This window comes from Argentina silus (genome assembly GCF_951799395.1).
Source record: "Argentina silus genome assembly, chromosome: 1".
NCBI lineage: Eukaryota > Metazoa > Chordata > Actinopteri > Argentiniformes > Argentinidae > Argentina > Argentina silus.
This window is the reverse complement of record NC_139655.1, coordinates 1,128,170-1,144,144: the sequence shown is the minus strand read 5'-3', so window position 1 is coordinate 1,144,144 and position 15,975 is coordinate 1,128,170. Positions and strand designations below refer to the sequence as shown.

Genomic DNA, 15,975 nt, shown 5'->3' with positions numbered 1-15,975 from the left:
CACCAGGTCAATAAAGCAGCCCCCCTGAACGTCAAGGCGACCCCCCAGGGAAATAAAGCAGCCCTCATGGACATCAAGACAGCCCCCCATGAGGTAAAAGCGGCACTCCAGGGTGAGAAGCCACCCCTCCACTCGGAGGAAGAGCAGCCGGTCAAAAAGTCCCGCTTTATCCGGATGTATGAGCGTCTGGAGGAGCAGCGGGCGGCTGAGGAGGACAAGTGGAGGGCACTTCTGGCGGCCAAAGAGGCTGAGCTGGAGGCAGAGAGGGCCCAGAGCGCTCTGGCGAAGACAGAGCTGGAGACAGCAATGAAGCAGGTGATGGAGGGCAGTGGGAGAGAGAGGGGCCTCCAGAGGAAACTCCGCAAGCTGGAGCAGGATAACATTGAGCTTCAGAAGGAGTGGCGTCAGGCCCTCGCTGACCAGAGGGACATGGATGGGAGACTATCCCAGGTCAGGGTGACCCTGCTGGAGATGACAAACACCAACAGGGAGGCAGAGGACCGGATAAGGGCCTCCCAGATTGAGATGGTCTCTCAAAAGACCAAGAACAGCGAGGCCCTGCTGGCAAAGGCAACAGCAGAGGAGGCTCTGGTCCTGACCAGAGCTACAATACTGGAACTGGAGCAGAAGACCAAAGAGGATTCTGAGAAGTTCCAGGATGAAAGGAACCAGTGGGAGAAGGAGAGGGCCTCCCTGAAAGCCTCCCACCTGCTGGCCCTAGCAGGCCAAGCCCAGACAGGGAGGGAGCTCACCCTGGCCATGGCAAGCCTGCTGGATGTTACTAAGAAGAGCAAGATGGATGGCTGTAAAAGAAACATTCCGATAGACTGTCGCTACACGCATGCCCTGACAACCAGGGGGCTGTCCAAGCAGGAGGTGGCCCAGGCTCAGGATCACTTGCTGGAACTAGAGCAGAAGACCAGAAAGCCTTCTGTGAAGTTCCAAGAAGGAAGGCAACAGCGGGAGAAGGAGAGAGCCCAGGCTAGGGCTAGCCTGCTGCTGGTGGAGCAGCGGAGAGCTGAGGTTGAGGAGAGGAGCAGGGTGGAGGTGGACTCTCTGAAGAGGGACCTGGTCGCCCTTCGACATCAGCAGTGGCTCAATGACAATAAACTGCAACAGCTGCAGTTCCAGTGGAAGGACCAGGTGGACGGCCTGAAGTGGCAGGTCGAGCTCGAGAAGGAGCCCGAAAGAAAAGAGGAGGAAAAGAAACCGAAATTTGACAAACATTACACTCTGAAAAGAAGTGTGTGACTGATATACACACACATGTGCACACATGCACACACACACACACACACACACACATCACAACCCTTCCTTGACATGCACCCCACCCCTTCACCCCCAACATCTGCACACACTGTAACCCTCCAAGACACACACACACACACAAACACACACACACATACACACACACACAAACACACACACACATTTTACAGCATTGCTTTAATAAAAAAGTATGATCAAAACTATGAGAGACTTGGTGATTTCATTTCAAATGTTGGTAGCAGCCCAGGCCCTATCTTGCCTCAACATCAGCAGAGATTCATGTGTCTGTAGCCATGGCTGTAGACCTCATCCCTGCCAACTATGACAGACACACACACACACACAGTAACCATGGCTGTAAACCTCATCCCTGCCAACTATGACAGACACACACACACACACAGTAACCATGGCTGTAAACCTCATCCCTGCCAACTATGACAGACACACTACTTCATAAGTCCATAGAAAGAAAATAAGCTCCATTAAGATATGATATTTCGCAGCTCTGTGAGATGTCTTTGTACGAGCCCTACACCGTAATCATTGTGTTGCACCATGTACACCCTGTATCCCTTGCATATGACCAATACGCTACGATTTGATTTGATGTTGATTTGGTCCATTCCCTCACCACACCGTTTATCTTTCAAGTCATTTAGGGGCAATCTGGTATTCCATCAACAACAAACCGTTCTCCCCGCCACTCTGTTGAGGCATGGGGTTGGGGACATGTATGCAGTCTCAATGTCACAGACAGAGTTATGGATGCAAGGACTGAGCTCCATGGGATCAACACGGTCTTTTTGAAGCTATACAGTGTTTGTTTACAAACACAATGTTTACAAACAGTGGAGTTACACAATATATGTACATGTTGGGTTCTGATAAGGGAGGACAGTTGAAATAACCTGTATATTATTCATTTGAAAGTCCAAAAATAGATATACCATTTATTCAAGCCAGTCATGGAACAAGCCCGTTTAATCTGTCAGACACGCTACTGTAACAGTAAAACCAGATTTACCACGTCATCGATCGGGTCCTCAACGGAGACTCGTCTCTGACATCCTTCGGTCAAATCTGTATCGCCAAAGAGTCTACCGTGTAGGGAGCTGGGAGAGGAGAGGGGACAAGGAAAGGACGCTACTTAGGACAGTTGAGATACACCCTAAACGTAACGGTCTTACGCAAATGACGTAGGTTACGTTAGCTAGCCACGCCGCTGTCGGTGAAGGATGCATCAGCTGTCCTGTCGGTGGGTAGCTAACTGTCATTAGCTAGCTGGCTAGCTACGGCAAGTTGGGGAGGGGATGGCTCTTGTCCAACCGCAGGTACAGTACTGCACATATATAACCTCTACTTAGTGACGGACATGAGTGTTGATTTAGTTAAGGGACTGTAGAATCGCTGTACGTGAGGTTAGCAAAATGCTAGCAAGCATTGCACAGTGTGTGTGTCTGCCAAACAGTTAACGTGGCAGCAGACAGGGGATCTGTTTTCCTTGTGCGCGTCACTCTGCTTATGAGCCTCACTGTACTATCTAGCTATTTACCCTGTCTACCCAGTGTATGATCTAGATGTCATCTACATTGCATGAGAGATGTGTACAGTTGAAAGCTTGCTTGCTCACCTATCCTCCTCCCTGTAGATCGCTTGCCTGCCAGACTGCATATTAAACACCCACCGGTATTTATGAATAACGGAATGCGTGTGTCGCACATCTACTCAGCCACTTGTGAAACGTGTTCACTGTGTCGCCTAACTATTGTACCTAATACAGTAACAGCATGGATTCAATCTCCCCTCTCTTTTTTTTTTGCTCCATCCCTCTCTTTTCCATCTCTCCTCTCTCTCTCTCTCTCTCTCTCTCTCTCTCTCTCTCTCTCTCTCTCAGCAGGGGGATCTCTTGAAAATGACTCACAGAGAAAACTGGAAGTAAGTTCTTATTCAGGAGAAGCAAGCGATGATATTTGTTTACTTCACCAAGTCCCTGTAGTTACTTGTATTGGTGACATCCCTTCATGCTGCAGTGGTTGGATTATACTGTCTGCTGGTGGAAGCAGAAATCCAACCTCACAGTACACAGGGGAGGCCGGTGAAGGCAGAAATCAGAGGACGGGCTCATTGTAATGCATTGAATGAAGAATGGTATCAAACACGCATGTAATGGTATCAAATACCATTACGTGTGTGTGTGTGTGTGTGATACCATTCCTCATTCCATTCCATGTATTACAATGAGCCCGTCCTCTGATTTCTGCCTCCACCGGCCTCCCCTGTGTACTGTGAGGTTGACGGAACCGCCTTTTCATTGGTCTCAAGCCCTCGTGAAGGAAGCGGAGATGGTGGGAGTGGTTTCTGTCTGCTCATTGGCTGAGAGGTGCAGAGACATGTCTGGTAGAGAGAGATCATTCTAGAACACCACCACCTCCTCTGCCCCCCCCCCCCCCCACCTCCTCTGCCCCCCCCCCCCACCTCCTCTGTCGTCGTCGTCCCCCCCCACCTCCTCTGTCGTCGTCCCCCACACTTCCTCTGTCCCCCGCCGTCCCGTCCCCCCCCCATCTTCTGTCACCTCCTCCTGAAACTCTCAACCCATTTTGTCTCTTACTCATTGTCTGTCTGACAATATCTCCCCCCCACATACACACCATACACATACACACCATACACACACACACCGTACACACACACACCATACACACACACACACACACACACACCATACACACACACACCATACACACACACACACACACACACACACCATACACCCCCCCCCCCCCCAGGGTGCAGCATGAGCGTCTGCACGTGAAGCACCGGGGCCATGAGGCCATGCATGCAGAGATGGTGCTGATCCTCATCGCCACCTTGGTGGTGGCCCAGATCGTCCTGGTCCAGTGGAAGCAGAGACACAACCGCTCCTACAACGTGAGTCCTGGGCCTGCGTGCGTGCGTGCATGCGTGCGTGCGTGCGTGCGTGCATGCCTGTGTGTGTGTGCGTGCGTGCGTGCGTGTGTGTGTGGACCTAACCCTGTGTCCTGGTGTAGTTGGTGACCCTGCTGCAGATGTGGGTGGTGCCTCTGTACTTCACCATCAGGCTGTGCTGGTGGAGGTTCCTGTCCATGTGGGGGACGTTCTCAGCCATCACCAGCTATGTCATCTTCAGAGCCACACGCAAACCCCTGTCCTGTCGGACTCCCAGGTGTGTGTGTGTGTGTGTGTGTGTGCGCCTGTGTGTGCGTGTGTGTGTGTGTGTGCGCGTCTGTGTGTGCGTCTGTGTGCGCGTCTGTGTGTGCGTCTGTGTGCGTCTGTGTGTGTGTGTGTTAGGCCCCTCTTTTGTAAGACATCTAACAAATGGGATCTTCCCTCCCCCCCCCCCCCCCCTCTCTCTGACAGAATGGTCTATAAGTGGTTCCTGCTGATCTACAAGCTGAGCTATGCTGTGGGAGTGATTGGCTACCTGGCCATCATGTTCACCATGTTCGGCTTCAATGTCTTCTTCAGGTCAGAGGGCGCTGGGTGTTCACCATGTCTTCTTCAGGTCAGAGTGGGCGCTGGGTGCACGCAAGGCAAGGTCTTCAACCTGGGGAGGGAAAAAAAATCATGTGTAAAAATGTCTGAAAGATTTTATCTTTGGAGGGTTAAACCTTTAAATGTATCCCCCCCCCCCCCCCCCCCCCCTTTAGTCTCCTTTAGTCTTAACAAGGGCTGTTAATGTCCAACAAGAGTCACACAGGAGTCGTTTAAGAGTTGTTTATGTCCAACAAGAGTCGTTTAAGAGTTGTTTATGTCCAACAAGAGTCGTTTAAGAGTTGTTTATGTCCAACAAGAGTCGTTTAAGAGTTGTTTATGTCCAACAAGAGTCGTTTGTTAGTCCAACAAGAGTCACACAGGAGTCGTTGAAGAGTCAGGCTGTTCTGTTCTGCTGGGCTCAAATGAACTTCACTGAATCAAACTGCAACAAATCTGAATTTAGATAGCAAGAAGTACCATGTGAACTGACTCTCTCGCTCCCTCCTCCCTCTCCCCCTTCTCCCCCCCCCTCCCCTCCTCTGCAGGATCAAGGCAGAGGACTCTATGGATGTGGGTGTGATCATGTTGTTCTATGGTCTGTACTACGGGGTCATGGGACGTGACTTTGCTGAGATCTGCTCGGACTACATGGCCTCAACCATTGGGGTAGAACTCACTATAACTCAGAGATTATTATCCTATGCTGTTTTATTAACAGTTTATTAACTCACTATAACTCAGAGATTATTATCCTCTGCTGTTTTATTAACAGTTTATTAACTCACTATAACTCAGAGATTATTATCCTATGCTGTTTTATTAACAGTTTATTAACTCACTATAACTCAGAGATTATTATCCTCTGCTGTTTATTAACAGTTTCAGTACTTCAACCTGTATAATCAGATTCATGTTTTTCAGTATTGATCAACCTTGATGTTCTGTGGTGCACTACTGTAAATGGTGTGTTTTTCAGTACTGTGTGTGTGTGTATATGGTGTGTGTGTGTATGGTGTGTATGTATGGTGTGTATGGTGTGTGTGCGTGTGTGTATATGGTGTGTGTGCGTGTGTGTATATGGTGTGTGTGTGTGTATGGTGTGTGTGTGTGTGTGTGTGTGTGTGTGTGTGTGTGTGTGTGTGTGTGTGTGTGTGTGTGTGTGTGTGTGTGTGTGTGTGTGTGTGTGTGTGTGTGTATGGCGTGTATGGCGTGTATGGTGTGTATGGTGTGTGTGTATGGTGTGTGTGTGTGTGTGTGTGTGTTCCAGTACTATAGTGTAGGAGGGATGCCGTCCAGGAGTCTGACTGATGACATCTGTGCTGTGTGTGGTCAGAGGATCCTGGTGGATGTGGATGAGGAGGGCATCATAGAGGACACCTACCAGCTCTCCTGCAACCACATGTATCCTGCAACACACTGTGTGTGTGTGTGTGTGTGTGTGTGTGTGTGAGTGAGTGAGTGAGAGAGTGAAAATGAAGGTGTGGAATGGAATTAGCGAAGTCAACCCCCCTCCCCCGGTCTCTTAACGGTGTGTATCCCCTACAGACATACTGACCTGGATCCAGCCCCTCTGAGAGCCATGTACCAGGGGGAGGGGGGAGTGACGAGGCTAAATATACCCACTGTGGCGGAGGGGACGTCTCCCAGATCAAGATGGCGTTCTGAGTGGAGAGTCTCCATTCAGAGTACAGAGTAGTTGTCCTCCCTCCAGCAGAAGACACAGTGACTGCTGATTGCACTTGTTCTAATCGACGGTTTTACTTACTGATACTTGATGTTCAGTTGATTCACTTACTTTAGAAAAACTTGCTTATCGTAAGTTGCTTTGCAGTCGTGGATCGTCCAATCGGTGTCTCTGTTGTCTTGGATCGTCCAATCGGTGTCTCTGTTGTCTTGGATCGTCCAATCATTGTCTCTGTTGTCTTGGATCGTCCAATCGGTGTCTCTGTTGTCTTGGATCGTCAGATCACCTTTGTTCAGTGTATTTGAAGTGTGTTTGATTTGAATGCATCCAACTGACCTTTAACATAACAGGTCTAAATGCTAACTAACACTTAGAGTAAATAAATTGGTAATTGTCAGCTCCTCAACCGTGGTGTGTGAGTGTGTGTGCGAGTGTGTGTGCGAGTGTGTGTGCGTGTGCGTGTGCGTGTGCGTGTGTGTGTGCGTGTGTGTGTGTGTGTGTGTGTTATAATGGAAACTGTCAGCTCCTCAACCGTGGTGTGTGTGTGTGCGTGTGCGTGTGCGTGTGTGTTATAATGGAAACTGTCAGGTCCTCAACCGTGGTTGTGCCTTGACCTGACTCCAGATTCCATGAGTTCTGTATTCGAGGCTGGTGCATTGTGGGTAAGAAGCAGACGTGCCCGTACTGCAACGAGAAGGTGGACCTCAAGAGGATGATGAACAATCCGTATCCTTTGATTGGCTGAGCCTTGAGCTGCAGACCTCCTCTCTCTCCTCGTCTTCTCTCCTCGTTTCCTCTCCTCTTTCCTCTCCTCTCTTTCCTCTGCTTGTCTCCTCTCCTCGTCTCCTTTTCTCCTCTCCTTGTCTCCTGTCCTCATCTCTTCTCTTTCCTCTCCTTGTCTCCTCCTCTCCTCTTTCCTCTCCCCATCTCCTCTCTCTCCTCCTGTCCTCTCCTCTCCTCCTCTCCTCTCCTCCTCTCCTCTCCTCCTCTTTCCTCTCCCCATCTCCTCTCCTCTCCTCTCCTCTCCCCATCTCCTCTCCTCTCCCCATCTCCTCTCCTCTCCTCTCCTCTCCTCTCCTCTCCTCTCCTCTCCTCTCTTCTCCTCTCCTCTTTCATCTGCTCAGTTTTGAGGAAGCTTGGCTGCCTAATCCTTTCTTGGGGACAGTTTCTCCTCTGACTGGTGTGCTCCTTAATTTCTTCCCCAGTTGGGAGAGGACACATGTTCTGTACGGACAGCTGCTGGACTGGCTCAGGTACCTCGTTGCTTGGCAACCCATCATCATCGGCATCGTCCACGGAATCAACTTCTCCTTGGGCCTGGAATAGAACTCCGGAGATCAACCACAGAACACCTCGTCACGTTCCGGAACCTGTGTTCTAGAACGTGATGGAACTCTGCGTGTTCTAGAACGTGATGGAACTCTGTGTGTTCTAGAACGTGATGGAACTCTGTGTGTTCTAGAACGTGATTGAACTCTGTTTGTTCTAGAACCTAATGGACCTCTGTGTGTTCTAGAACGCCCAATGCATGTATTTATGTACTATTGTATTTATTACCTGTAAATTCTGTACTTTATTATAAAAAGAGTGGGTGACGATGATATTAATGATGATGCTTTTGTACGATTTTTAGTTTGTTTAACAGTTTGCACTCCGCTACTCCGCCAAGATTACCGCCCTCCATAGTGCACCAGTAGTCTACTCCATAGTGCACCAGTAGTCTACTCCATAGTGCACCAGTAGTCTACTCCATAGTGCAGCAGTAGTCTACTCCATAGTGCACCAGTAGTCTACTCCATAGTGCACCAGTAGTCTACTCCATAGTGCACCAGTAGTCTACTCCATAGTGCACCAGTAGTCTACTCCAACACACAGGAGCTGCTTAGTTTAGAAACACTTTGATTGTTCAGTTGTGATAGCCTTTATGGGGTAGCATCTATGCTACAACAACTATTTTACCATAGTGATGTGGCTGAAACCTTCAAGTATGGACATGTCTATGTACCAGAGATGACTGGTCTGTGTATCAGATGACTGGTCTATGTACCAGGGATGACTGGTCTATGTAACAGGGATGACTGGTCTATGTATCAGAGATGACTGGTCTGTGTATCAGATGACTGGTCTATGTAACAGAGATGACTGGTCTATGTAACAGGGATGACTGGTCTATGTATCAGAGATGACTGGTCTATGTAACAGAGATGACTGGTCTATGTATCAGATGACTGGTCTATGTAACAGAGATGACTGGTCTATGTATCAGATGACTGGTCTATGTAACAGAGATGACTGGTCTATGTATCAGATGACTGGTCTATGTAACAGAGATGACTGGTCTATGTAACAGGGATGACTGGTCTATGTAACAGGGATGACTGGTCTATGTATCAGAGATGACTGGTCTATGTAACAGAGATGACTGGTCTATGTATCAGATGACTGGTCTATGTAACAGAGATGACTGGTCTATGTAACAGGGATGACTGGTCTATGTAACAGGGATGACTGGTCTATGTAACAGGGATGACTGGTCTATGTAACAGAGATGACTGGTCTATGTATCAGATGACTGGTCTGTGTGTCAGAGATGACTGGTCTATGTAACAGAGATGACTGGTCTATGTAACAGGGATGACTGGTCTGTGTAACAGAGATGACTGGTCTGTGTAACAGAGATGACTGGTCTGTGTAACAGAGATGACTGGTCTGTAACAGGGATGACTGGTCTGTGTAACAGAGATGACTGGTCTGTAACAGGGATGACTGGTCTGTGTGTCAGAGAGGAATGTCCCTCACAGCTGAGGACCATGCAGAAGTAGAAACAGCCGTTTTCATACTGTCTCAATCTTGTGATATTCAGATTGTTATATTACCTGCCACAGAACAATACCTGCCTGTGTGTTTAAGAGCATATGTCCCATTTCACAAGGAAGTCACACCGCCCAGTATTTCAAAACGTTGTATCTACATTAGAGTGATCCCGTTTTTTTTTTTTTTTTTTTGCTATCCAGGATCAGATCTGTCTTATTTCCCCTATCTGATCCTGCATCGAAAAAAATAATGTGTTAAATGTTTTGAGATACTAGGCCGTGGTCATCTGTATATACAGTATCAGTCAAAAGTTTGGACACACCTTCTCATTCAATGTTTTTTCTTTATTTTTTATTATTTTCTACATTGTAGATTAATATCGAAGACATCAAAACTATGAAGGAACACATATAGAATTATGTAGTAAACAGAAAAGTGTTAAACAAACCAGAATATGTTTTATATTTTAGATTCTTCAAAGTAGCCACCTTTTGGTTTGATGACAGCTTTGCACACTCTTGGCAAGGTGTGTCCAAACTTTTGACTGGTACTGTATACTGGTACTGGTACTGTACAAGGGATTATGTCCACCGAGCGTTGACTGTTCTTGAATATCAATGCTTTAGCAAAAATTACATGAGTTGAATTCAGACTGCAACTGGGTTTTACACGTCAGCCTGCCCTGTCACAATGTGTGTTTATTGCCATCAGTCAAATCACATGTATGCTACATTTAGGTTGTCATAATGATCAAGCCATAACCTTTGTCTTTTTATAGTCAACAGAGCTTTGTGATGATGTTCACATTCTGCCTCAGCACTCCAAAACACAAGAAAACATTGTGGTGTTGCCAAATATTGTGTGCGTGCGGGAGGGTGGGGGTGGGGGTGGGGTGTCACTGGGAAACTGCTGTTCATCCTAATGTTGATTAAAGACAGATTTATAAAACTGTGTCTAGAATGGAAGGTTGTAGGACCTGCTAACATCACAGCTTTATGGTGGTGTTCTAGAATGGAAGGCCAGAGGACCTGCTAACATCACAGCTTCATGGGGGTGTTCTAGAATGGAAGGTCAGAGGACCTGCTAACATCATAGCTTCATGGGGGTGTTCTAGAATGGAAGGTTGTAGGACATGTTAACATCACAGCTTCATGGTGGTGTTCTAGAATGGAAGGTTGTAGGACCTACTAACATCACAGCTTCATGGGGGTGTTCTAGAATGGAAGGTCAGAGGACCTGCTAACATCACAGCTTCATGGTGGTGTTCTAGAATGGAAGGCCAGAGGACCTGCTAACATCACAGCTTCATGGGGGTGTTCTAGAATGGAAGGTTGTAGGACCTACTAACATCACAGCTTCATGGGGGTGTTCTAGAATGGAAGGTCAGAGGACCTGCTAACATCACAGCTTCATGGGGGTGTTCTAGAATGGAAGGTTGTAGGACCTACTAACATCACAGCTTCATGGGGGTGTTCTAGAATGGAAGGTCAGAGGACCTGCTAACATCACAGCTTCATGGTGGTGTTCTAGAATGGAAGGTTGTAGGACCTACTAACATCACAGCTTCATGGTGGTGTTCTAGAATGGAAGGTTGTAGGACCTACTAACATCACAGCTTCATGGGGGTGTTCTAGAATGGAAGGTCAGAGGACCTGCTAACATCACAGCTTCATGGGGGTGTTCTAGAATGGAAGGTCAGAGGACCTGCTAACATCACAGCTTCATGGGGGTGTTCTAGAATGGAAGGTCAGAGGACCTGCTAACATCACAGCTTTATTGTCAACAGTAGATTTAAGCTCAGAGGACAGTTAGGAGCTTTTTTTCAAATGAAGGATTTAAGTTAAGACACAAATGATGATATGACAGACGTACTGTGTGTTACAATAATACAAAAATACACTCAGACTGTGTCCAGAAATGTATTTTATTTACCAGAGCTGGCACTGTACTATCATCTACATGTTTTATTTGTTTTATTTATTCTTTATTAAACCAGAGAAGTCACATTGAGATGTTCATCTCTGTCACAATTGAGCCAAGAAGGCAGAATCCATAAAGTTATACTGATACAAAAGACACAACACAGTATGTAACATATTGTGTAGTATATACATTTCTTGGTAAAGAAAACAGTGCAAAGCGCATACAATAACTTAAAAAGAGCTGGCTTCCTAGTGATAAAGGGTTAAAAACACGTGCACTCCATGTTAAACAGCCCTCCAATCTGGGATTTAAAAAAAATCATCAGTCGAAATAAAATGGTCAAGTTTCAAATAATTTGGGAAAATGTTGATGAAGCAGCAGCATAGCTAAAAGTACTTTTACTAAATTCAGTTTGTTTGTTTGGGACGTTACTGGAGGCTATAAGATACAGGTCTGTACTGAGCGTGTCTGGGTAGGGTGAGTAAGGTGCTTATGTAAGACAGCAACTGCCCTAGAATGGCCTTATACACAACATATACAAATGTGCATTGTCTTACAGTTAAAGATGGCCGTCCTGCTTCCTGATAAAGGGTGCAGTGATCAAGGAATCTAGAATCGACATCAGAGAGTTCTATAAGGAATGCATTTAAGTAATTTAGCAAACACTTTTATCTAAAGCGACTTACAACATGTACATTTGTCTAAGTAGGTGAATCAACTACACATCACAGTCACCGTCAGTAAAACCTTCCATAAGAACTAGTGCCATCAGCAGTCACAGTGCCAGAGAAAGGAAGACAACGTCCTTGTAGAGCCGGCGGTGCCAGGAGTGATCGGGCCGGGGTTTGGGGTAAGTAGGAGTGATCGGGCCGGGGTTTGGGGTAAGTAGGAGTGATCGGGCCGGGGTTTGGGGTAAGTAGGCAGGGGCTGTTCCCTTTACCTCTCTGTAGGCACCAGGGTCTTGGATCTGATACGAGCTGCTACTGGGAGCCAGTGAAGGGTGTGGAGGAGGGGGGTGACATGGGAGAATTTGGTGAATACTACACAGTATACTAAACTGTACCACTCTGGTCTACACTATTAGAGAAACAGGTTCTAGAAGGGTTCCTCGTGAGGGACAGAGTTCCATTTAGAACCTCTCTCATCTGACGAACTTTTCTTGGTTCTACGTAGAACCACCGGGACCAGCATTCCCAAACAAACTTCCGGTTCCATCAGGGCTCCTCCCCCCTAATGGCCAGCCGGAGGTTGTTCCAGAACTCGGGCCTCCTCTCCTCGTCCTCCGGCCACTCCAGGTAGGTCCGGGAGCTCATGAACTTCCGGAGTTTGCAGAAGCGCCTGGGAACGTCGGCCTGGGAGATGGGCTCCAGGAGCACCAGGATGGCCGTGTCCTCTCTCCCGTCAAACAGCTGGAAGTGGGAGAAGTCCAGCTCGTACCTGGGACACAAGAGGACACAGGTTAGTCCAGCTCGTACCTGGGACACAAGAGGACACAGGTTAGTCCAGCTCGTACCTGGGACACAAGAGGACACAGGTTAGTCCAGCTCGTACCTGGGACCAGATAAGAGGACACAGGTTAGTCCAGCTGGTCCAAGCTTACTGTATGTGTATACGACAGGTAAGCCACCTCTGAAATAAGAACAATAACAATATTAAAAAACATGAAATAAAAAGTGGATGTACGTCGGCCCACCTGCACCAATCAGAGTGTACGAAGTGCTGCGAGAGGATGAAGAGCGTCCGGCGGCTGTTCTCCATGGCGTTGATGATGTTGTCCAGGATCCACTGGCCCGGCAGGAAGTCCCGTTTGTGGAGGCACAGGGAGAGAGGAGGCTGGGAGTCCTCCAGCTCCAGAACCAGGAATTCCTCCACCCATCTTGCGTCGCGCTCACTGTACGACACGAACGCGTCGTAGCCGAACTCCTCCCGGGCCTCGCGGCGTGCCACGGAACTCCGTTTGGCACCGAGCCACGCCCACATCATCCTCAGGTACCAAACGGCGTGCAGCTTCCACAGGAGAATTCCCGTCAGGATTCCCGTCAGGAGCGCAGTTCCGCAGAGCACGGAGACGACGAGGATGCGGTGGCAGTGGACCGCGGGGAGACGGACGCGGCCCGCCCTCTGACCCTGGAGGGCGAGCGGCGAGTCGCAGATGTAGCTCTCCAGCCCGTCTGTCAGCTCCACCCCTCCCTCCACGCCCCGCACCGCCACGGCGCCCCCTACCGCCCCTCCCAGGAACCACACAAACTCACAGGAACATACAAACTTGTTCCTGCCGGCCTGGAGGCGGGCCAGCCGGCGGTACTGCTGTAGGTCCGCTGGGGTGAACATGTTGAGGGTGTTGCTCTGGATAGACAGGACCTCCAGGCTGGGGAAAAGCCAGCCAGGGGGCAGACGCAGGAACTTGTTCCCAGACAGGAGCAGCTGTCTCAGGCCAGGCAGAGCCACGTGGAAGGCTGCCAGGTCGTTATGACTGAGGTCCAACACCTCCAGGCTCACAGGCAGACAGGGGGTCACCTGGGGGGGGGTTGGGGGGTGGGGGGTGGGGGGTAGGGGGTGGGGGAGGGAGGAGTACATCAGGTCCTTTAACAGAATAGAATAGAATCCAAGGAAATTCTTTAAACAAACACAATTTCATCAGTTCAAAACCAACATGGGGTTTGAAGACTGAAGGATCTATGTACAGTGTTTAACATGTGTCTCTCATGTAAGGGTTAGTGTGCCTGTGCGTGTGCGTGTGCATGTGTGTGTGCAGGCGTAGGTCTGTGTGCGTGTGTGCATGCCTGCGTGTGTGTGTGTGTGCATGCCTGCGTGTGTGTGTGTGCATGCCTGCATGTGTGCGTGCATGCCCGCGCGCGTGTGTGTGTGTGTGCAAGCCTACATGTGTGTGTGGTTGTGCGTGCATCTGTGTGTGAGTGTGTGTGCTTGCCTGCATATGCGTGTGTGTGTGTGTTACCTTCCTCAGCTTAGCCCAGGACACATTGAGGAACCTGAGGGAGGGGGGCCAGGAGCACCAGTCAGGCATGGAGGCGTAGGCGTTGTGGCTGAGGTCCAGGTGTGTGAGCCTGGCCAGCCGGGCCACCAGCCGGGTCATCAGGGACAGGGACTTGAGGGCGTTGCCACTCACGTTCAGAACCCGGAGCTCCTGGAGGGTTCCGTGACCTCCGCACAGAGACTCCGTCATGGTGAGGTCCGTCAGCAGGTTGCTGCTCAGGTCCAGGTACTGCAGGCTGACCAGCAGGTGGGAGGTGACGCACGGCATCACAAACACCTAGACACACACACCTGGAACGTCAGGGGAGGCTGGTGGAGGTAGGAATTCGGGGAGGACGGGCCCTTGCGGTCGATGACGAAGAACTCTCGGGGTTAGCTACTGCAGCAGGAGCCAACACACACGCACGCACGCACGCACACACACACACACACACACACACACACACACACTCTCTCTCACACACACACACACACTCTCACACACTCTCTCTCACACACACACACACACACACACACACACACGCACGCACACACACACACTGACCAACCTTGCTGCCGATGACAGAGACTTGTCGGGGGTACGGCAGCAGGAAGAAGAGCTGGAGGAGGGAGCTGAACTTGTAAACATCCAGGACCCGGATGTTCCTCAAGACCACGGTGTCCAGACTCTCGTGATGGGTCCTCCCGGCCTTCGCCCACGCCCCCTGGCCCGTGAACGCCACATCCTCCAGACCCAGGAATGCCAGGGGGGCGCCGTCTGTCACCTACATCACAGGGGGGTGGAGAGAAGGAGGGATGGAAGAGAAGAAGGGATTAGGAATAGAAGAGAGGAATTAGCACTGTGGCCACCTGCAGGAAACGGAGAGAAGTCAGAGCTGCTAGTGCACTCAAATGGGTAAAAGATAGATAGATAGAGAGAGAGAGAGAGAGAGAGAGAGAGAGAGAGAGAGAGAGAAAGGAGAGAGAGGAGGGGGTATAGAGAGAAGGCAGGGAGAGAAAGAGAGAGGGGGGTAGGTAGAGAAGGGAGAGAGTGGGGGGGAGAAAGAGAGACAGGGCTCAAAAGAGAGAGAGTGGGAGAGGGGAAGTGATGCTTTTGCATCTGATCATCATATTTCTAATGTTAGAAGCGGTTCAGTTTGGGTCTGGTCTGGGTCTGGTCTGGTCTGGGTCTGGTCTGGTCTGGTCTGGTCTGGTCTGGGTCTGGGTCTGGTCTGGACAGAAACATTAGCCCACCTTGTCTACATTTGGGGCTGTGCTTGTTTGTTTTTCCTAAATGTTTTCACCTTCAGGAAGTTGATGACCCACTCGTCCGAGAGGGAAATGTTCCGGAAGGTCATGGAGCGCACGCGTTTGATCCTGGTCTCGATGAAGGGCAGATAGGAGGTGTTCCCGGTCAGGGAGAGGTCGCTGAGCACCAGCGAGGTGTCGGGGTACGACACGTCCCGGAGCACGGCCGACGCCATCGCTAGGTCCTCCTGGAACGCCCTCCGCAGGCTCAGGGTCACGACCCCTATGGGCCAGACGTCTGCCAGACTCCCCGGGTCGTACCTGAGATTAGGGTAGATTAGATTAGATTAGAGTAGAGTAGAGTAGAGTAGGATAGGATAGGGTAGGGTAGAGTAGGAGTAGAGTAGGATAGGATAGGGTAGGGTAGAGTAGAGTAGAAGTAGAGTAGAGTAGGATAGGGTAGAGTAGAGTAGGAGTAGAGTAGAGTAGAGTAGAGTAGGGTAGATTTGAGTAGATTAGATTAGATTAGATTAAATTATAGTACA

At 49.4% G+C, this 15,975-nt stretch overlaps 2 protein-coding genes across 3 annotated transcripts in view; one reads left to right on the top strand and one right to left on the bottom strand.

Moving 5' to 3' along the window:
* The first annotated feature begins 2,492 nt into the window (after window positions 1–2,492).
* Window positions 2,493–10,148, top strand: rnf175 (ring finger protein 175). Of its 2 annotated transcripts, none has more exons than XM_083679867.1 (9): window positions 2,493–2,606; window positions 3,170–3,210; window positions 4,062–4,203; window positions 4,323–4,477; window positions 4,672–4,779; window positions 5,334–5,454; window positions 6,056–6,189; window positions 7,097–7,198; window positions 7,678–10,148. In XM_083679867.1, the coding sequence occupies exons 1-9, from the start codon at window positions 2,586–2,588 to the stop codon at window positions 7,796–7,798; spliced, it is 945 nt and encodes a 314-aa protein (XP_083535993.1). In that variant the 5' UTR covers window positions 2,493–2,585; the 3' UTR covers window positions 7,799–10,148. The 2 variants fall into 2 exon arrangements, with proteins under 2 accessions (XP_083535993.1, XP_083535994.1); XM_083679868.1 differs by having other exon boundaries at window positions 2,538–2,606; window positions 3,173–3,210.
* Window positions 10,149–10,733: 585 nt separating this feature from the next.
* The window catches only part of LOC310812756 (toll-like receptor 2 type-2), a gene marked incomplete at its 5' end in the record, with an annotated part of 6,599 nt that continues 1,357 nt past the window's right edge, over window positions 10,734–15,975 (bottom strand). The window contains 5 exons of the mRNA XM_083681453.1: window positions 10,734–12,646; window positions 12,903–13,726; window positions 14,166–14,480; window positions 14,752–14,967; window positions 15,487–15,751. Coding sequence (XP_083537579.1) covers window positions 12,424–12,646; window positions 12,903–13,726; window positions 14,166–14,480; window positions 14,752–14,967; window positions 15,487–15,751 — 1,843 coding nt within the window. The 3' untranslated portion in view covers window positions 10,734–12,423. The remainder of the gene's footprint in view (window positions 12,647–12,902; window positions 13,727–14,165; window positions 14,481–14,751; window positions 14,968–15,486; window positions 15,752–15,975) is intronic.

Excerpts from the sequence above, each read along its gene's own strand:
- rnf175 (XM_083679867.1), top strand. The coding sequence starts at position 2,586 with ATGGCTCTTGTCCAACCGCAG. Across the intron at positions 3,211-4,061 it reads ACTCACAGAGAAAACTGGAA|GGTGCAGCATGAGCGTCTGC; the intron begins GTAAGTTCTTAT and ends CCCCCCCCCCAG. Across the intron at positions 6,190-7,096 it reads CAGCTCTCCTGCAACCACAT|ATTCCATGAGTTCTGTATTC; the intron begins GTATCCTGCAAC and ends ACCTGACTCCAG.